At 40.1% G+C, this 22,351-nt stretch overlaps 1 protein-coding gene across 1 annotated transcript in view; it reads left to right on the top strand.

Moving 5' to 3' along the window:
• The window catches only part of Alk (ALK receptor tyrosine kinase), a gene marked incomplete at its 5' end in the record, with an annotated part of 685,791 nt that continues 663,440 nt past the window's right edge, over nucleotides 1–22,351 (top strand). The window contains one exon of the mRNA XM_033762181.1: nucleotides 1–331. Within this exon, the coding sequence (XP_033618072.1) occupies nucleotides 1–331 (331 nt within the window). The remainder of the gene's footprint in view (nucleotides 332–22,351) is intronic.

Raw genomic sequence — 22,351 nt, 5'->3', positions numbered from 1 at the left:
ACCTCGCCTTCTCCCGCTGCGGCGCAGACGCTGTCCAGGGTGCTGAAGGGCGGCTCGGTGCGAAAACTCCGCCGTGCCAAGCAGCTGGTGCTCGAGCTGGGCGAGGAGGCGATCCTGGAGGGCTGCGTCGGGCCTCCGGAGGAAGCAGCTGTGGGGCTGCTCCAGTTCAACCTCAGCGAGCTGTTCAGCTGGTGGATTCACCACGGGGAAGGGCGGCTGAGAATTCGCCTGATGCCCGAGAAGAAGGCTTCGGAACTGGGGAAGGTGGGAAGGCTGTCCTCCGCAATCCGCGCCTCCCAGCCCCGCCTTCTCTTCCAGATCTACCAGACCGGTGAGCAGCTCCGCTAGAGCGAGTTGGGATTTGCATTTTTACTCACACGGATTTGTAACCACTGTTAACTAGCCTCTATTCTTCTGCTTTTCCAACGCCTCAGCTTTGTAATCCCTGTTTCTTCATCCCTAAAGTTAGACCGTGTTTTCTTATTTTGTCCCTGAGCACGGTCACTCCCCAAGGGCCAGCCTTTTTTTTTTTCAACCAAGTTGGGAAAAAAGTTTCCTGCTCTTGGCGGAATTCCTTCTTTTACCGACTTACAAAGGATTCAACACAAAGCTCTGGCCCCTAGAATGGTTGAAATGCCCCTATTACTTTCAAGTTCAACTTAGTACAGTACTAGATAAAACTATTTGCCCCTTCCTCTCCTTCGTTCCTCCTCCTGACCACCACATCTTTGGAGAATGTAGTAGAATTTCTTAGGGAATATAGGATTCCTCTTCATATTGAATACTGCCCAATTGTAGCCCTTTCCCAAATGCTGGATCGCCCAGGAATCGCCTTTTCTTTTGTTGACCCATTCTGCTATCTCTCCCCACTTGCTGTCTTCTTTGCACTCGGATTCTCATTCTTTTTAGATGTCTTGGGAGGGCCCCGTAGGACTTACGGAACAAGAGACAGGAAGAGATATAGTGAGAAGGAAGAAAGTTGTAAAAATTGTCTTGCCATAGGGAAGTCCTTCAAAAACCAGGGGGAAACAATAGTTAGCTTCTCTGGTTTTCTTTTCCTTCTCCCTCCTCCTTTTGCCTCCTGTACTTAGCTTGGATGTCTGCAACAACAGCTCTTGGTGATAGTCTCTGGCAGGCCTGTTTCACTGCAGATCTCTCTGCTGGAGATGCCTGAAATGAGGTTTCTGTTTCATTTGTTCCCTGTTTGTTGCCATATTCACTGAGTTGTGTGTGTGTGTGTGTGTGTGTGTGTGTGTGTGTGTGTGTGCAGGCACTTATTTGTAACTCTTCCCACAGTATCCTTTCACTGGAAAACCAGGTGGTTTTGAATGGATGTTTCTCTTATAAGATTGCTGGGGAAGGATTCGTGAATAAAATATGCAATGTAAATGAATTAGACAAACGTAAGAAAAATCATGTTTTTTAAAAAGCCTACAGTAATTCCATTGAGCAAACCCAGCTTCTTTTCTATCATTCTCATCATCAGAAATAAATGAAATTCTTATGCTCCACTGGTTACTAATGTCTAATATTAATTGGATAGGAACCATTGAAAAAGGTCCATTGTACAGCTACAAGTATCTCTCATGCTTGTTCCAACACTTACATACTCCCACACACATTCAAGACTCTTGTGCAGCAGAAATATTGAGAAGCGATGTTCCCCAGTCATTGCACAGAAAATATGCTAGTGTGTAGTCTCCAAGGAAAGCAGCGTGGATGCATTTTTCAGCACTGGCTATAGTGGCATTAGTACTTAAAATGACCCTTTGTGATCAATGCTGAAATTTACATTGTTTCTACTAAAGGACAGGGTCCAATGAGTTTGATTGTATCATCAGTAGACAGAGATGGGAAGCTGATCATTGTTGTCCTACACAGGATAGTTTTGTAAAGAACAGCTGGGCTTTAATGTCATTGTGGCTTCTGTGGTCTATACATGAAACATTCTCTTTTAGTATCCAACGTTTTTATAATAAATATAAAAGTTGCTTCTTTGTAAATTCAGATTTTCTTCCACTTTTATGCCTTTGATCATCGCTGGAGTTTCCTCATCACCTCTTGTTAAAGACCATAGGATCCAACACTATTAGGTGTTGTCACATGCTGGTGACAGAAAACAGAGGTCCTTAACTTGCCAGTTAAAAGCAGGCATGTTGCAAGGAGCTACCAGTCACAAAGCATAATGTATTTGAAGAATATACTACTTCATTATAATTCTATTTGGGGTCTTGAAGGTGCTGAGTGGGGTAACTTCATGTAGAAACAAGCATCCTTCCTGTAAGAGCTGCTCTGCTATTGGATATAGGGAAGTCGTGAACATCCCAAGTCCTCCTTAGTTACACAGTCCATTTGGCAGCTGAACCAAGCTCTTATGCATCATTTGACACATCTAGCAATGCTGTTTTCCAAAAGAGCCAGGATTCTGCCATTAAAAAGCTAGAAATTTTGGCCAAGCATTTTTCAACAGGATTGGGATCAAATGGTTATTGATGGGATCAAATAAGACACTAAGTGTAACTGGATGAGCTCCCCATGACCTCCAGAGAGACAGACAGCTTATTGAAAAGCACTTCAGGCCTTGTGGTGATCACACTTGGAACAGGCTGGTTTCTCCTGTCTCTGAGGACAGATACAATCTTCAGTTATGCAGCTGGCCATGCAGGGCTAGTCTTTTGCCTTACAAATGCCTCCAGCCTCCTTCAGATACAGTTTCCATTGCAGAACTTCCCATGTAGCAGACACACCCTACTCTATTATGTTCCGTGTTTGGGGGCAGTGCATATCATTGTTTCATTCATTTTTTTATATGAAAATTCAAGCTTAGGTTCTGCCACTTGGATTGATTTTGCTATTTGTCATCTTTGGGGAAATTAGATTATTCTTTTTTGTTTGTTTGGTACTGGGGATCGAACTCAGATCCTCCCGCTTGTGAGGCAGGTGGCGAAACCACTGAGCTAAATCTCCAGCCCTAGATTATTCTTTTTATATTGCCTCTGATTTATAGATATGGTATAAAACCTTCTGTCGCATAGGATCTTCATTAAACAAAAAGAAAAACAGGTGAAGTTCAGCTACTTCTTCCTGCTTTCGCCCAAGGGGCTACAGTCCAATCTAGAAGACAACAGTCATGCTGATGGGGCTATCTGTGGGGAACAAAGAAGGAGATGGTCATTCTACCATCTCTTGTAGGGAGGAGCCTATGGCAGCCCATTGTTCTCAGACTGAAATAGCTTCCTAAACTTGAGTAGGACCATGACTGAGGACGTGGCAAAAATGGAAGAGCACCAATTAGGACAAAGGAAAACTTCTTTACTGCTTATGGCTTTGGGCTGTCTGAAAGGACAACAGAATGCCAGAAAGGCCTTATATTGAATGACATGCAAAGGTTTTCCTGTTCAGGTTGCTGTGAATTGCTAAACAGAATAAGCATTTCAAAGTCTGCAGCAGTTCCCTGAGCACCCATTCATAGAGAAGGGGTAGAGAGGTTGTTGCTGGGATTGTATGGATGGTGATATGTCATCTTAATGCAGCCCAAATAATAGAAAGGATGTCTTCCTGAGGACTAGCGCATTTCCCATTCCTGTGGTCTATATCCTGGTTTTTTGGGATCTGCTTCTGTCATCCCCCACGCAGAGGCCTACAGGATGTCGCAGGGGTAGGAGGGCCTGTTACTCTGTGAGCACTCAATCCCCACCACAGGCAAGGGGGTGCATGACTTGGGGTTTTATATACATGAAGAGTCTAAGCAACTTAAAGTAAATGTATGCAATGCAATGCAGTGCACCGGAACCTTGACCTCATGTATCTGTCTGTCCCTCTACCTTTCATTCCAGAGAGGAAGACAGGGTAAGTAAAGGAAGATCTAGAGGAAATTGGAAAAGGGATATCAGTTACTGGAGGTGAATTGGGAGAGTTGGAACTAATCCAGAGAAGAGCAGAGAGCTGATTTAAGAATTGAAGGGACTGATTGATGATGAAAGATGAAAAGAATTAAATATATACGGCTGGGCTAAGTGGTGATGAAGGGAAAGCCATGGCAACAATCTACAAATCTCTGAGGAGGGAGACTGGCAGTGAAGGAGAGGGGTCATTTAGTGTGGCCCTTTGAAGTAATGAGATGATGCTTGCAGAAGGAAACTTCAGGATAGATATCAAGGAAGCTTACTTTCAGAAACTGATATTCCTCTGACTATGGAATGGAATTCTAAGGGAGCAGGGAGTCAGGTGAGATGTAGGTCAGACAAGCCAGATCATTCGTAATTAAAATGTTCTATATTTTCAAATAGCAAGAAGCCATGACATGCAGGAGAGCTGGGATGGGAATGGAGGAGGAATCAGGATTTTTTCTGATATAGTGTGAGAATTTGGGGGCATTGGTATTTCCTGAGCAAAAGACAAGAATTGCATGTATGTTTTTGAAGTTGGTGGGAAGCAACTAATATTCTTCTCAAATGTTACTAGTAGTGAGGAGTGGTAGTGCACAACTGAGATCCAGGATTCTGGGACACTGAGGCAGGAGGACTGCAACTTTGAGCCCAGACTGGGCAGTTTAGTGACATAGTAAGATCTTGTCTCAAAATAAAATAATAATTTTTAAAAAAGGGCTGAGATATAGCTCAGTGAAAAGACCCTGGGTTAAATCCCTAGTACTGCCACCTAACTAACTAACTATTATTAGTAAAAAAAAAAAAAAAATGAAATTACTGGATTTATCCTTCCTTACCCCATATTAAGGACAAAGCTTTACTCTGGGGTATGAACTGTGTGTGTGTGGGGGGAGGGTGCATTTACTGAGAAATCAGGTGTCTAAGATACACCTATAGATGGAAAGTTGAGTCATTGGGCAGAGCAGAAGGTATCTCAGGTGTCGAGAAGATGAGATCACTTTTAGATTTGGTGGACTCTTACTGACTGCTTGAAAATTCTTTGAAATGTTGAGAATATACATGGCTCTTAGAAAAATAAAGTTCATCCACAACCAAAAAAACATATCACAACTTTATAAAAGAGAGAAAAGATTTATGAGGGGCTTGTGTGGCCAGTGCAGGAGGAAAATGTTATCATGAATAAAAATCGGTGTTTTGGGCTGGGGATTTAGCTCAATGGTTCCACTGCCTGCCTTGCAAACACAAGGTCCCAAGTTCAATCCCCAGTACAAAATAAATAAATAAATAAATAAATAAAACAATTAATTAATTAAAAATGGATGTCTTCATAAGGAAGTTGGGCTGCTGAAGGTCAGGAGGGACTGCGCCAAGGGTGGAAGAAGAAAAGATGGAAAGTTCGGCCAGCAGAAGCTGCAGACTGCTGCCCCCACTTGATGAGAATTTGGCCAACCTGACCTTAAATGGTATTTTGTCTTCTTTTATAAACACTATTGAGATCCTGTTACAAATGTATGGACTTCTATAATTTATAAAACACTTTCACATTTATTATTTTTATTAATCCCGTGGTAGGCAGGGCAAGTATCTGCTTTGTTTTATAAGTGGACTCACTGGAATCCAAGTGTTGGATAACACTTCTTCCAAGGTCATATGGGTGCAAAGCAGTAAATCTGGAAACTTTCATTTTTGTGTTGAGACCGTATGAGATGCTTTATGCTGTGTTGTGTATGGACAAGAACTATACTTTTCCTTGCCTTCAAATTAGGGTCCTATCCACCAAGGGAACCATTGTGTGACACAATGCAAATTATGAACAAATAAGACATAAACAGATGAAAGTGTTTTGTTATGCTTTTCAGCATCTGTTCTGCTTTGTCATGCAACAAATAGTTGGTAGTCAGTAGCCATAGCTTGGAAAAGTTCCTTAAAGTCTCTGAGACACAGTTGCATCATTGTAAAAATGGGGCAGTAATAGTTCTCAGTGCTCTGAAATGAAGGTAGCAATGACTCAAGGTGTTGTCGTGGAGATTAAATTAGAGGACATATACAAATCTATAATGCAATGCTTGATTAATGACAAATTACTTCTTCAATATGAAGTATTATGGCTTTTCTCACAGCAGCAATACTCCAGCATCCAGTCAGCAAGCTGTGTGTGCTACATTTTAGTCATCTATCTGAATGGTATCACCTGGAGTTGTGTAATCTCTATAAGTGGCTGTAAATGGGGACCTTGGCAGTGGTGGTGGTGCTGTGCTTTCCCCATCCAACGAGTTTCTTACTCCTGAGAGATGCAAGGTAGGATCCACAGGAAGGGAAGAGAATGGCCATTATGGTACTTTCTGTTGTCTCACTTCCTTTTCCCAGAAGCATGGAAGAGAAGGAGGATCGTGGCAGAGTGTTTACTTCATTTCCATAAACATATGTCCTCATAGGTTTTTGTATAACCTTGGATTCACTCCAAAAATTCAAGCAGCATATTCACAATCCAGTTATTTTGGTTTTCTGACAGAAAGAAACAAAGTGTTAAACTTTATGAGAACTAATACTGAGGAGAAGGAAGATAGAGACATTGCAGAACAGTGGCTTACAGATGGTGGAGCTTCCTTAACTCAGAGCAGTTGGTCCAGGCCAAGCCCAGCATGGCCAGGGAAGTTCTGGACCACTGGGCTCTGGTAACTCCTTTGTTCTAATTAGCAGAAGCTGTGCCCTTCCCTTCCATTTCTAGCCTCACCATTCGTTATCAGTTGAAGGGCATGGAGAGAGACGTAACACACCGACTACTTACATGAGCCCGTTATCAATTCAACCACTGACATCCTATGGAAACATATATCCCAGGGACTTGGGGGAGGCTTCCTCAGGAAAGTGCCTCAATCTACACAAGACTGTGAAGCATCCCTGTGGCATTTCTTAGGTGATGTTTTTTTCTTTCACCCTTTGCTAAACTATCGCCTAAAAGATGCAAATGGACATCATCTCTGTCCAGAGTGGATAAAGAATGAGGCTTGTTGGCGGGTGTCTCAGTTGCCTTGCTCTCATTGCTGAGACAAAATACCTGGCCCCCACAAGTTAAGGGAGGAAAGATTTATTTGGTTCATCAGTCCGTAGTTGGCTGGCTCCAAGACACAGTGGCATGCAGTCGACAGCGAAAGCAGTAAGGGACCTTAGCACCATCTGTTAGCCTCTTCTATCTTATCCAAACTACTTAGGGTGGGTGGCACTCGCGCCCTTAATACTGGTGCCCTTGGGCCGAGTGTTGGGGGGGGGTATCTAGGCACAAGCCACAACAGTGAAGGTAGATGTAGATACAGAGGTCCCATGGGAAGAGCTAAGAAGTAATGTATGAGGGTGCCCTGTGGATGCTTCGTTCTTTAGAGCCATTGTGTTGCTCTCTGATACACAGTGTGGCCACTCTTTCTTAACTTTGTGATGACACGGGTCAAGGTAGGAGGGAAGAGTATTTAAAGGAGACTGTTGGTCTGGTGATAAAAGTAGTGAGAGGGTGGGAAGACTCCCCCAGAACCCTTTTTGGTGTGGTGAGTTTCTCAAAACAACTTGCTTCTCCTTTAGACAATTTTAAAATGAATTTTCCAGTTGGCTCTCCTGAACATGGGTCCTTTCCCAGGGAAATTTTGTCAGATTCACATGGTGATATATTGTGTGTGTTCCAGAAAGTGGGAGGTCCCAGAACAGGGCAGGAGAGCTCCCTTGGGACAGATTCACCCAACCACTTGGTTAATTAAAGTTTTGTTCCTTGCACCTGACCTTTCCGGCTGAGTAACAACAGGAGAAGGAGGCAGGAGAATTCCTTAGAGGAAGGAAAAGGCTAAAGAGAAGGTATGGACAATGTTTGAGCTCAGAGGACAAAGGAAATGTAGACTGGCTTAAAGAAATTAGACAATAATCCAAAGGAAATCAGAAGCATAGTTTAGACCATTGATTCTTCTTTCCTTTTATTCATCTTTCCTTGGAATATAGGTTCATAAGGGTGGGGGTTAGACAGCATTCTTTTGTAGACTATTTCCATGTTTTCAGCCCAGACAATTAAGGTATAAGTGTTCTGTAGTAGAGAGGACTCTAAATTAGGAGCTAGAAGATTTGGATTCTATTGGATAGTATTTCCCTTTTGTTAGCATCTCTTTTAAACTTGCTGATTTTCTGGGTCATTGTTCCTAAAGGAGATAATACACACCTTGTCACAACTACCTCATGGAACTGTTATGAGAATTGTATGAGATGTCCTATGGGGAAACTCTAGTTTGGATTACTCTAAAATAAATATATAAGGAAGCAGAAAAAAATGAATTGCACCAAATAATAAAAAGCACTGAGACTTGGGCTTCACCCATCCATGTTTTCAACCATGCCCTGGCCTTATGAGCAGCAGTACCAGGTCCCAGACTTTGACACAGGCTTGGGGTTCAGTTAGTAGCTTAGCATCCTTGAAGAGGGTTTTGTGTATTCTTTCCATAGTTTCTCAAAATGATATCCTTGATCTGAAACCATTTTTTTTCCAAATCCAGACTAATCCAACAGTGAATCCATGTAATAGTGGAACACAGAAACCTTTTTAACAATAGAAAATGATTTTTTAAACTGAACAATGACAAATACACTGAAATGCATTGAGGGTATTAATCTGTGTACAGCTTGATTATTAGTTATATATGTAACATCAGTGTAGTTACCACCTAGATAAACACCATATACAGAATGTTTCTAGCACCCTGAATGTTCTCTGATGCTTTCCAGTCTGTATCTACCTCTGACCCAAGGTAATCATCTTTCTGATTCTTAAGTCATGAATTGGTTATGACTATCCTTGGACTTCATACAGATGGAATCATGCTATATGTCTTCTTTTGTATCTAGCTTCTTTTTCTTTTCTTTTCTTTTCTTTTCTTTCTTTCTTTTCTTTTCTTTCTTTTTTTTTTTTTTTTTTTTTTTTCTTTTTTTTTTTTTTTTTTTTTTTTTTTTTTTTTTTTTTTTTTTTGGTACCGGGGATCAAACTTGGGTCCTTGTGTTTGTGAGTTTGATGGTAGCACCACTGAGCTAAATCCCTGGCCCAGTCTAGCTTCTTTTACCAAATGTAATTTCTGTGAGATTTGTCTACAGTACGTGTAACAGTATTTTTTCCTTTTTTATTGCTATGTGGTGTTGTTTTCTCTGAACATGCATCTTTTATTTATTAATTTTCTTCTTTTTTTTCCTATTAAAAAATTGGATCTATGGCAGAGTCAAAAGTAAAATATTTTGTATAGCCCGAATCATACACAGAATACGTCAAGATCTGGCATTGGGGCCCTCCTCTGTCATTGGACTATGGGTCTTTGTTTTCATCTTCCAATTCATCTTTTAATTCTGTAAAGTGAGGAAAAGTAATACCCAGCCCCAGGGTTGTTGCGAGAATTAAATAATGTAAAGCTTGTAGAAGATTCTAGGGCTGGAGATGTAGCTCAGTGGTGCCACACCTGCCTGGCAGGAACCAGGTCCTGAGTTTGATCCCCTCTACAGGGGGAAAAGAAAGATTCTAATATGTAGTCTGTGTTCAACAGTGTTAGTTTTGTTTCCAGATTTTGATTATATTTTTGCCTTGGTGTCCAGAATTGATGCTTCAGAAAGTCTTTCTGCCAGAGATTTACCTCAGTGGTACCTTGCAAGCACAAAGTCTTAAATTCGATTCCTGGTATCAAACCCCCCCCAAAAGAAACAAAAAAGTCTTCCTGAAGCAGAGAAAGGAAGCTTTTGCAAGTGAGGCCATTGCCCCAAAGGGGTGAAAATTGCAGAAAAAGACAATGTAAATTACACATAATCATTTTAATAAACAATGTTATTGACATATAATCTTTACTACAAACATTTTGGATCCAATTTAGAATGAACAAAAATAAGCTATTCAACCAATAAATAATTTTTAAAACTCTTTGCTTTTATAGTATTATCAGTTAAGTATTTTCTGCCCCTTGTAGATGGGGCAGAAAAAGTTGGACAGAGACACAACTGCATTCACATAAAGGGAGAATCAGAAGTGAGAGAAACAGGACGTGGTGGTGCACACCGGTAATCCCAGTAGTCTAGGAGGCTGAGGCAGGAAGATTGCAAGTTCAAGTCTAGCCTGGGCAATTAGTGACTTAGTGAGACTCTGTCTGAATAGATAACTAACTAAATAAAGGGCAAATGCCCTGGGTTCCATATCCAGTATGATCCAGTGCTGCAAGGAGAGAGAGGGACGGAAGGAGAAAGTGAGGTGGGGGAGAGGGAGAGATAGAAATGAAATGATAGGAGCACAAGTGGAGAAACTGCGAGGAATGCGTCTGAGGCCAATTAAGAAAGTAAAAACCAAGAAGTATCTTCTGGACATTGAGATGCATAAATATCGGGCAAAAAATCAAAACAGTGATAGAGAATGAGGTGGGAGGGTGGGAACACTTGATTGTGTTTAGCTTAGGATTCTGACCTGGTTTGAAAATATGCATTCTGAATCTATGGTCAACACTATATAATGGTTACTTACAGATTTATTGAAGTATAAGTAATAGACAATAAAATGCATATTTTAACTGTACAGTTTGGTTTGTTTGATAAATGCACGCACTGTGTAATCACCCAGCCTAATTAAGATATAGAACATTTTTGCCTACACCTAAAAGATTCTTTTTGACCTTTTGCAGTGAACCCATTGCCCTTTCTGCTCCAGGAAACTTCTGCACTTGATCTTAGCCAAAAGGTCGAGAAGTGATACCAAGAAACTTCTGATTTGATTTCTATCTCAGTAGATTAGTTTGTCTGTTCTGGAGCTTTATATAAATAGAAGCATACAGCATATTTCCTTTTGTGTTTGTCTTTTTTCATGCTTTTGGGACTTATCCGTGTTGTTTTATGTATTTGTAGCTTGTTTCTTTTTATTACTGAATAGTATTCCATTGTATGAATATACAAGTGTTTGTCTATCCTGTCATCAGCGGATGGACGTTTCCAGTTTGGGTATCTCATGAACTAAGCTGTTACAAACATTGTTTTGTAAAAGTTATGTACGCAATGAATATACACTGTCAGTTGTTACATCCATCGTAGAGCTGGCAGATCACACAGTAAATATAATTTAACTTTATAAAAAACCTGCCAAAGTGGTTGCACACCGTTTCCAGGTATGAATGAGAGTTCCACTTGTTCTATACCCTCAGAGGTGCTCGGCCCTGCCAACTTGCCATGGTAGCTCTTGTGGTTTTAATTTGCATCTCATGTATCGACTGTCTTTAACATCGCATAGTAAATCACCCCCAAATTTAGTGGCTTAAAATAATTTATCTAATAATCTCTCTAATTTAAAACAGAAATTTGGGAACAACTCAGCTGGGTGATGTTGTCTGCAGTCTCTCCTGAGGGTTCAGTTAGCACCAGACAAGGCTGGAGTCATTTTAAAGCTCAACTGAGATGTAGGTCCCAGTAGAGGGCAGACCGCACAGACTGTGGGAGCGAGACCTCAGCTCTGCCCCAGGAAGGGGTGTTTGGACACCCTCACTGTGACATCAGGCTTCCCTCAGGAGGGGCATCTGTTAAGATCATGCAGGTTTTTCTCTTTGCTTTGTAAATGTGCTGAACTTCATTGTTTGATTTTTTTTCCAAAATTGCCTCAGCTTCCTAATGCCAGGATAGACTCACACATCACTTTCTTCTGTCATCCCCATTCTGCCATAATTACTTAGTGTATTTTGTTTTCAGTTTAAATTTTCCATTTAAAAAATAATTTCTGTTTCTCTCCTGAAAGCTACCTTTACATCCATTTTTCCAGAGGTTTTTTGTTTGTTTGTTTGTTTGTTTGTTTGTTTCCCACCAGCAACACGATGAAATAGATCCTTTTAAATCTATCTGAAAATCCCAACATCTGGGTTACTTTATTATTGGTATTTGTTGATTATCTTTCCCCTTAAGAAATGGTCACATTTGGGTGGGTGGCGGAGGATCCATCCTCTGTTTGTAGAGTAATTTTAGAATGTACACTGGAAATGCTGAACCTGTGTTGGTTGGTCTGACAGTGTGGTTTTAAACTTAGTTTTCCTTTCAAATCTTTTCACCCTCCTTCAAGTCTGGGCACATGTGTCACTCTGGGGAGCCAGAGCTCTGGAGAGCTCCCTTCACATAATTAGCATATTTCCTTCTTCAGTTCTCTTCTCTTAAGGATTTTCCTTAAACTCAGAACTTTACCTGCCTTTGCCACCACTACACCGTTCCTTCAGCCAAGCTTGTATTTGAACAAAGCAGGGGGATAATGTGGAGAAGCCAAACAGGGATTCCTTCCATACCCCTTGGCCTGAGGTAGCCTCTCATCCAGTCGTTTGGCCCAGAAGATGGGTTTCCACTGTGGTTTCTGCTGGGGTTTGGACCCTTGACCTGTTCAGCCATGCTGATTTGGGCTGAGGGTACACCACTGAGGTGAGAAGAAAAACAAAGGAGAGTAAACAAAGAAACTAATATTTCCCTCCTCGCTTACTGAGTCGCAAGGCCCCTTTTCTGGCTTTTTTGGCCAGAAAGAAAGGAATTCTCTTACACCACTACCACAACTTTCCTGTATGTCTCCTTTTGGCTCAGACAAAAAAGAAAAGAGGAAAAAAACCAAACCAAAACTAACTTCCACGTGGGTTGCTTTTCCAGATTTTGACAATATTCCTCAATTATCCTGGTTTTGGTTACTTTCCCAAGTCCCTAGTAGTTTTGTCTGTTTGTATTGTTTTAGCTTTGTCCAGAGTTTTTTTGGTTATAGCAGCAAGACAAATTGGATTTAGTGGGCTTACTTCATCTTGGCTATATGAGAAGTTCCTTTCTTTTCTTGAGTCAGTTTCCATCCACAATATTTTTCCTTTTTTCTTTACTATGCAACATTGTGCTGTTCTTCTTCATTTAAGTTATCTTGGCTTTTATTTATTGAGTGTCTTTGTTTGATTTCTTTTTTTTTAAAGAAGAAGTGGTATTTTTATGAATGGAGTACTATTCCACCACAAAGAAGGACAAACAAGGTAATTATAGGTACATGGATGCATCTTGAGACCAAAGTCTTAAGAGAAATAAGTCGAATACACATTTAAATATTGCATTATTTCTCTGGTGTGACAAACGAAAAGTGTAAATAAAGACCAAAATGTATAATAGATATTGGGAAATGGGAAGAAAATGTTTGATTTCATTTTTTCCCCATTAAGTTTATTGGTACGTTTTAGGTGTACAGTACAGTTACATTCATCATTAGGATCTTGTACCTTTACATGATGTATCTTGGTTCTTATTTTGATTTCAGTTTTGATGACAATTTTGATGGCATATATAATATGCCATGTTTGGTAGCACATTAATGGCATTGTTCCATTGTTCCACGGCTTACACTGTTTCTAATGAGATGTCAGAGATTATCTCTACCAGTATTTCCTGTAATGTCTCCTTCATCCTTCTGGCTTCTCTAAGATTTTCTCTTTATTATAGGATTTCAACAGTATAATTAATGGTGTGCCTTGATGTGGTTACTATTCGTACTGCTTGGGATTTGTTAAGACTTGATTCTATGTGTTTATATTTTTATCATATTTAGACATTTTTCAAAATTTTTTCTGCTCCTCCTTCCTAGGAATCCAATTACAGTTGTGCTGTACTATATAATGTATTCCTACATCTTATTAAGAGCATGTTAATTTTTTTAAAACACTTTTTCTCTTTGTCTGGATAGTTTTTATTGCTTGTCTTTTTTTTGGTCCTGGGGATTGAACTCAGGTTTATTGCTTGTCTTGATAAACCAGTTCATGTAATAAATTTTTACTTTAGATATTGTATTTTTCAGGCCTGGAGTCTATTTCCATTTTTATTGCTCTCCTCATTATGTTTATGTTTTTCTCTTAAGTTCTTGGACATATTTATAGTAGGCATTTTTAAGGTTTCCTCTGCTAATTTATTCTTTCTGTCATTTATAGGTCTGTCAATGTTGGTCACCATTTCTCTTGGCTATAGGTCATATTTTCCTGCTTTTTTGTATACCTGATAATTTTGTATTGATCTTGTGCAATGGGAATATTATATTATTGAGGGTGAGGATTTTGTTGTTCTCATTTGAAGACTATTAAAGTTTGACAGCAAATTTACTAGCCCATCAATTTGACTTTTGCAAGCATTATTGTTAAGCTTTGTTACAGGCGTTTAGAGAAGCTTTGTCTGTGGTTACTTTAAGTCTACTCTTAAGATTTGGTCCTTCTGGAATACTGATTACTTAGTTGTTCAATGAGATTTGTCTACTCTAGTTAATAAATGCCTAAATGTTTCCCAACTCTGTGTGAACTATAAAGTTGTTCACTCTACAATTCCCTCATAGATTTCTTTTGGTAGCTATTCTTTGCTCAGACTTGGGGTATCTAACCCTATGTATGCATATCTTAATATTCAGCCCAGTACCCGAGGGGACCTCTATGCAGGTTCTTTTAATTCTCTTTTTCTTTGCAGTGCTGGCGATTGAGGCCAGGGCCTCACTCATATTAGGCAAATGTTCTACCACTGAACAACATCCTAAGCCCCAAACCCCTTGGTTACTTTGCTCCCTGGAAATTTAAGCTGCTTCAGCCTTCCCAAACTCTAGTCTCCAGTACCCCTGGGCAGTGAGATAACCACACTGTTTGAGCCTCTCCTTCCTGAATTAGGAAGTGCCTCCAGACAGAAAACTAAGACAGTGCTAGGTCTCATCAAATTTTTTTCATTTTCTCAAGGATTATAGTCCTTTGCTGCTCCATTATGGCTAGGAGCTTATATAATGCATTTTAAGATCACAGTCATACTGGCCTGTCTTCTGAAACACCATATAGATTTATATCAGAGATGCCCACCAAAAGAAAATACTTTTTATGGAAGTCTGTAAGTCTGGACTATCACCTGAAATAAAAAGATTATATATTGGTTCCCATTTTTTTGTTAATGGAGCACTTACAAATTTTAATGAAGTATAATCTCTTCTTCCTAAAAGAAGTTCACGAACAAGTTGGGAGAAAAGCAGACATGACATGACAGATAATTTCAATAAAAGGAATCCTTGAATTCTAAAGTAGTGGTCCAGGTGGTCATCATGGTTCAGTGAAGGATCTGGGAGGTGGATTCCTACTGGGGTGAGAATGGACAGATTCACTCTGTATGTCTAGATATTGAATACCAGGCCATAAAAGGCAGATGAACTCTACTTCTTTAGTGCATTTGGGAAGGGAGATGTATCCCTGAGACAAGAAATTATAGCTCTGGAATTTTGAAAACAATTAGCTTATTGCCTTTTGGCAAGGAGTCAGAGCAAAGGTTATCTGCTGAGAATGATGAGTTTCTTTGGGACGGAGATAGAAGTTAAGTCAGAGAAATAGTTCCAGAAAAGGTGATTTGAGACAGGGTCTTGGAGGAAGTATAGCATTTTTCTTGGAAAAGAAGGGCGGAAGGCCTTCCGACATGGGGCAGTGACACATGCAATGCCCAGAAGAGGAACAATTAGATAGAAAGAGAAAGAGAGATGTGAGAGAGAAGAGGAAAAAAAGGACAGAGACAGACAGGCTCAAAGATTCTGTGTGTGTGTGTGTGTGTGTGTGTGTGTGTGTGTGTGTGTGTGTAAGAAAGGGTATCTAGCTAGGGCAGAGAGGTCTAAGGTATATTGAGGGTTTGGGGGATGGGTGTTGGGTCAGATATTTTAAATTAGGTGTAAGGATGATTTATTTTGTTTGGAATTTACATTTGATGCTCAAGAAATAAAAAAGTATTTTATCTTGATTTGGAAAGGTGCATGTTGATTACATATTGACTGTAGATCCTTTAGGAAATGTAGTCTCACAGTGGCCCATGTCTGGACCACAGAGAGAGCAGATGCTGGACTCGAGCCCCGGTGGAACTGTTGTACTAGCTCAGGAGTGAAGAATTGCAGCTGGGCCCCAAAAAGCCTAAATGAATGGGAAACAAACAAGATGGGATCAAAAGTCTAATGTTTTGACCTGAGGCTCTTGAAAACTTGTGTTATTGCTGATAAAGAAAATAACTGGGAGGAGAATGCAGTGCAAGAGGACAGTGGTTGGCATAATAATTACTCTAGCATTCATGTGAAGATGAGCTTGTCTGGCGTGCACATGAAAATATGAAACTGGAGTTAGGAAAGGTGAGAAGTCAAGGCTGACAGGGATGGGGAAACGACTTACATGGACTGGGTGGTTTAATTTTTGAAAGCAGATGGAACTGTCTTGAGGAAGAGGGGAAGAAAAGTCATGCATTAGATTTAGGGAAGTTCATACTCAGACAATGGAATGGAGTCATCGCTGTCACCAGGAAGAACTTTTGTATAAGAAGGAAGAGAGGCCTCTGGATCCTGAGGTATCAGTGGAGCAGGTGCTTCAGATGGAGTGGAAGGGCCATTGTGTTTGCTCAAGAGCAGTTCACTGAGCTGCCTCGTTCAGAAAAGGCATAGGTGGAAGGAAGTTTCAAGAAATTGCTAACAAAAAATGAAATCGAAATCTGCTTAAGTAGTTGTTCAAGGAGTTTGTCTGTGAAAGGAAGAAAAGGAAATGAAATATCAGTGATGTTAAAGAGTTCACCAGAGAAGAAAAGATGTATTAAGAATTAATGAACTTCCCAGTGTTGAAAATCAGGAGGGCAGAAAAGCTAAAGAGAAGGGAAATTTCTGGTAGCAGAAAGAAAAGGGCTAATCGTGTAGCAAAACCCTTCAACCTAGGCATTGCTGACTTGCACATCACTCTTGGATGACGTTACATCTAGGCCCGTCTGCTTCTAAGAATCCTCTTAAAATATAGTTCTTCCATTTCATTTTATTCATAAGGATATAATAATTTCTGTTTTACAGGGCTGCGTTGTGCTTGCTGGGTGAGTCTGTTGGGAAGCATTAAATACTGGCTGACTTCTACTCTTTTCTAACTTAATACTAACGATAACAGCTACCACTGAACAGTTTTAAACAGATTACTTAATTTAATCCTCAGTGTTGTGCAGCAAGGTTGATCTTAGTATTAGCTCCATTTTCCAGATAAAGAAACTAATGCTCAGGGAAGTCTAGCAAAATGGACAAGGCCACATAGTACGTGGAGGATGTGGAGTTTGAATCCCACTGTGGTTAGCTTTACACCCGTAGTCTCTCTGTCTTATCACGCTTTTTTGTGACTGTCGTTTTGACCCTAAGTTTTCTCTTCAAAATGAAGATTCTTTAAATGTTAAAGTCAGTTATCCAACATGCCCTCAATACTTTTTACGTGTTTTCTTCTTTTTATCCTCTTTCTTTCCTTTTTTTTTTCATTTCCTGAATTATTAGTTCAGCACTGTTCGAGGGGCTGCGCAGACAGCAATAACAAAGAGATGTGGGATTTACCCTTGTGGAGTTTATAGTGACAGGAGTATCCTAACTGTACACGTGAACAGTGTAAGACATGGTAACAAGTGCTATGGAGAAACAGAAGTTTGTAGAACCCCTTGCTAATCCTGCCCCCTCACTGTGCCTGCTTCTTTCTTTCCTGTACCTCTTGTGAGTTGTGGCCCCCAGAGGGCTGTGACTCTCTGAGTACAATGTAGCTCTTGAACAGGGAGACCTGTGTCACAGCAGCTCAGAAGTAAGAACAGGCAAGAGGACCGAAGATAAAGAACATGACTTCCCTCTCTTCAACAAGAAGACGAATGTGTGAAGGGCCATGCAGAGACAAAGGGTGGGAGCCAGCACAGGGGCCAGAAATCTCAATCTGTTCCATGATGTATGACTGGAAGTCATGCTAAACAGATCACAGAGCCATGTGTTCCATCCTTTCCACATATCTTGCCTCTCCCTTCATGCTCTAACCCCCTTCTACCTACACATCTGTTTGACAAGTGCAGCCCAGAAAGAAAGCACAGAGGCTTGCTAAATATGCCTGTCTCCATAGACAGCTAAGATGAGAAATATGCTACAGGTATGGCTTTAATCTTTCTTGCTCTTTTCTTTCTTTCTTTCTTTCTTTCTTTCTTTCTTTCTTTCTTTCTTTCTTTCTTTCTTTCTTTCTTTCTTTCTTCTTTCTTTCTTTCTTTCATAGTATTAGTCTCAATACCATAATTTGGAAGAAACTACTTGGAGAAAAATGTCATGAAGCACAAATGCAAATTTGATACATCTGACCTTTCTTCTCTTCAGAACAATAAATGTTAAATAGCTTAAAATGACAGCCAGGATGGCTAGAGATTATTTATGTGCTTAAATATTTAGGGAAGAAACACAATTTAGATTTAAGCCTAATTTACCTAAGGATTCGGAGCTAGGCGAATCGTAAGGCACTTTCAAGAAACTATCACAAGCAGTGATGTTTACATTCTAGAAAGCAGAAAATGTGAAGTAGAAAATATAAAAAGTCAGAATGGAGGTGAAGAGGCAAATGATCCTAGATAGGTAATGAGAACCTTTGATAACATTAAGAAAGTATTTTGCAGCGGAAGATTGTCTCTGCATGTTTCCTTTCTGAGTGGTACAGTATGGTAGCATCCAGAGGAAAACTCACAATCAGTATGCCCTCTCCTTTGATTAAACACAAAGCACTTTATAGGTGAATGTTTACTTGTATCATTTATCCTCATTTTGCTAAGGACATTTTATTGTTAAAGTAGAAGCAGGGAGAATTATCTTGTTCCAGCTGTGTAAATCCTGATGGAGGTCTAATCCTCCAGCCCAGTGTGCAATGCTCTGCTCAACCGCCACTCAATTATCATCAGAAACAATTGCATCCCCTTCGAGAGGACGTGCGAGTTAGGGTTCTCTGTTGTCTTTCAAAGAATTCTGGATGCTAGTTAGTTAACCCACATACTTCTGAAAGGAGGTAGTATCGGATTGTGTTAAAATAATCTGCCCTCGTGGGGTTGGCAGCTGTCTATCATCCCAACACGTGGGAGGCTGAGGGAGGAAGATGACAAGGTTGAGGCCAACCTGGGCTTCATAGTGAGACCCTGCCTCAAAAACTAGAATCTGAAGTTAGTTGTGGATTGGTTACCTAGCTCCAGAACTTACTCATTAGTTATGAGTTTGTAAGATAGTAAGACAAACACATTTCTCTGCCTTCAGTATCCTCATTTATAAAATAGAGATCACTTTACTACCTGCTGTATAGAGTTCTAAGGAGGAGTAACATAACTTTTACATAGAGTTTAGTACAGCACTAAGTACATGGGCAAAGTATCAAAGATATTGTCCATTATTTTCTTTTTCTTTTCTTTTCTTCTCTTTTCTTTTTTTGGTACCAGGGATCAAACTCCAGTCCTCATGCTTACAAGGCAGGTGGTGGAACCACTGAGCTAAATCCCCAGCCCTGTCCATTATTTTCTATCATATTATGGTTGTTCTTAATAGAAGAGTTTCTTCTCATTATTTTTTTGTGAGTTTCTTTCTATATTATCTTTCCTGGTTATAACTATCCTCACAATGAGGATCATCTTGTAGAAAATATAACTAAATAATCAAGGAGCCTAAAAGAAATCTTTGGATATCATGGTACTAGAGCAGCTCTTTTGCTCAAAAACATACAGTTGTCAGAATATACAGTCTGTCCCACTGTATATTACTCAGGGGGCCCATATGGAGCCAGCAAGTCATTCATTCATTCTAAAGACTTTTGTTTTTGTTTTTTTATTTTATTTTTTATTTTTTGGTACCGGGGATTGAACTCGCCAAAGACTGTTAATTAAATGATAAAGAGTATTTCTAAGCTCTGAAGTTACTTATTATAAAATATTTTACCTTCATAACAGAAACCCCTCTTGTTTTAATAATCATTTATGAAGTTTGAGCATTGCAATTGCAGTAGAAGCAGAGAAGAGAGTTCTGGTCCAGGAGCTGTGGAATTAGGTTTTCATCTAGGATGTGAAAGCTGTGCTGTTTGAACTTGGCAAAACTGCCATAAACTTTCTGAGTCTTAGTTTCTGTGCTAGCAAACAAGTGAGTTCTAATCTTCATCCCTTTCACAATAAAATTCTGTGATTCTAACCTGCTTCCTAAATTGATGCTAAAGCGTCATTGGGAAGATGGTATTTCTAAAAACAAAAAAGCAGTCACAGGGTCAGGTAGAACTTTACAGAGTGATGATAAGAAATGACATCTTTCTCTGGTTCTTTTATAATTGGCAAGTAGCTGGTTATGATAAGGGCTGCTTATCTCTAACTAATATACTTTCAAGACTGTGATAAGATTAAAGAAATTTATTTTCATTTCCACTCCAGAGAAAGACCCAAATTATTTTGGTGTTTTTCTGGATATATTTAGTAAATTCATCTGGGCTCCTCGGTATGATTTCCTGTTTAATCATTAATAGCCAGTCAGATGCTTATTGTATGGTCAGAGGCATTCAATCCATTCATCAATAGATGTAGAAATAGATCAGCTAATCAGTAAACAGTGACTTAGCTACATAAATACATAAAACTGTATTTTCTCTTCATAACTTGGGTAAGGTTTCCGTTAGTTGACTGAGGGTCAAGTAAGTATTGACTCATCTATTTCAGTATGAGAGACACAGGAGGTACTTAGTGAATATCTGCAGAATCAATGAAGGATGGAAAAATGTTTGAGGGTTGTAAACATGGTATATTGAAAGGGCTACTTGAATAAGTCTTTTCTGTCTTTAATAACCCATGCCCCAGTGAACCCAGTATGGGTCTTACAAATTCTCCCATTCATTTCTGAATGGCTCATTGACTATTTCCTTCACTTCAGTTCTCCATTCAACAAGTAATTATGATAGACTTTCTGGGTGTTCAGAACTTTGTAAAGTTCTATAGGGTAAAAAGAACAGTTACAAGATGTGGTTCCTGACTTATAAAGAATTTATGGCCTAATAAAGAAGACCAAAAGTATGGGCAATCCTACAAGTTGGTGGTTTAAGACTTGAAACCACCATCAATTAGTTTAATAATCTTTCTTTAAACTTTCTGAGCCCCAGTGAGGCATGGAAGTTGATACCAACCCTTCAGAGTTGTTGAGAGGACTAAGTAAGGTTATATATGAGACAGCACCCTGTAAAGTACTGTAAGCTTTGCACTAGTTACTTAATTAAAAATAGTACAAGATAGTGTTGTCTTGGAGGCTAAGGATCTTGGGCCAGTGAATAGTCAGTGGTAAGTAGAACTTTCTGGAGAAAGCTGTGTCATGTTGCATTCTGAAGAATGAATAGGGTTTAGATATTTGGGATGAAAGTGGTAGGGAGCAGGAGCATAGAGCAGAGTGTGTGTGTAGGTGTTTGAACGTTTTCCTGGCATCACAAAAATGAACATCACTTTCTGCTGGGCCCTCTTTCAATGAGGAAGATGTTTTATGTTGTTAAACGCAGTCTGATGAGTGGGATGAGGCCTGGATCTTATAGAGCAAACCAGGGTGTTTAGCCATCTCACAGAAGGAAATAAGTGGCCCTCGGAGGCCAGACGAGAGTGGCCTTTTAGGAAGATGGAATTGGCAATGGTGTGCAGTTTGGATTAGCATGGACAGACTGGGGTCAGAATTCTGGTGTGGAGGTGGCAAGTTTTGGAAAGGAGTTTTGGATTTTGTGGGATGGCAGAGAAAAGAGTGACTCTAGGAAAACTTAACAGGTGCACATCAGAAACATCAGATGGTAGCCCGGCTCTAGGCAGGTGCACGCTGTAGGCAACGGGAAGTGTGACACTATACAGGAGACGTATGAAGTCCGGGAGAGTTGTGGGGGTTTGGGAATCATCAGCATGGAGACTTCTCATTAATTATGCACTTTGCTTGGAACTTAATTTCATGTTGTTTTAGAAGATAAGAGAAATGAAAGGCTTGCTGAATTATGGATTATACAACTATATTAAAAGTAATTCTCTCTCTCCTCTGCCTCCCTGGTGAGTTTTGCATTCCTCTCTTCCCTCTGATCTACTCCGTCTTCCCCCAATCCCTCATAAACCGAGGGACACTGTACCCTCTATTTTTGCCAGATCCGAAGATTGTCAGTGAAGGGGTTAGGTGATCAGGAATGTCCACCAGAAGATGTGACAATCCTCTGGGAACCCTCCCTGGTGCTTCCCAGATCAGAGGGATGGCATTTCCTCTAGAGGGAAGCCACCATTTGTATTTATGGGAGGGAATGTTTAAAGAGCTAAATCTTCAGTTCCCTAGACACCCTTGTTGTTTGACTTGCAGCTTTTCTTAAGTGAAGCACTGATTCTCAACAAGAGATGAGCTCCTCGGGAGATAATGTGATCAGATGAAGTACGGTTTCAAACCTGGTAGATGGGCTGAGAGCCAGGATTCCTTTCCTGGCGCCATGCTTTCATCTGTGCCTTGACCTGAATTAGCAAAAACCAGTGAGTCCTGCACTCAGAAGCTGAATTTTCTTTAGTGGAATCCTCTTTTACCTCCCGTTTAAGGAGAAAAATTTGCTGCAATTTACTTAGATGTGCTCCAGTATCACATAGTACAAAAAAAAAAAAAAATCAGACTC

This window comes from Fukomys damarensis, unplaced genomic scaffold (genome assembly GCF_012274545.1).
Source record: "Fukomys damarensis isolate Sample0158 unplaced genomic scaffold, DMR_v1.0_HiC HiC_scaffold_2, whole genome shotgun sequence".
NCBI lineage: Eukaryota > Metazoa > Chordata > Mammalia > Rodentia > Bathyergidae > Fukomys > Fukomys damarensis.
The sequence above is the reverse complement of the archived record's forward strand: the minus strand, read 5'-3'. Positions and strand labels throughout refer to the sequence as shown.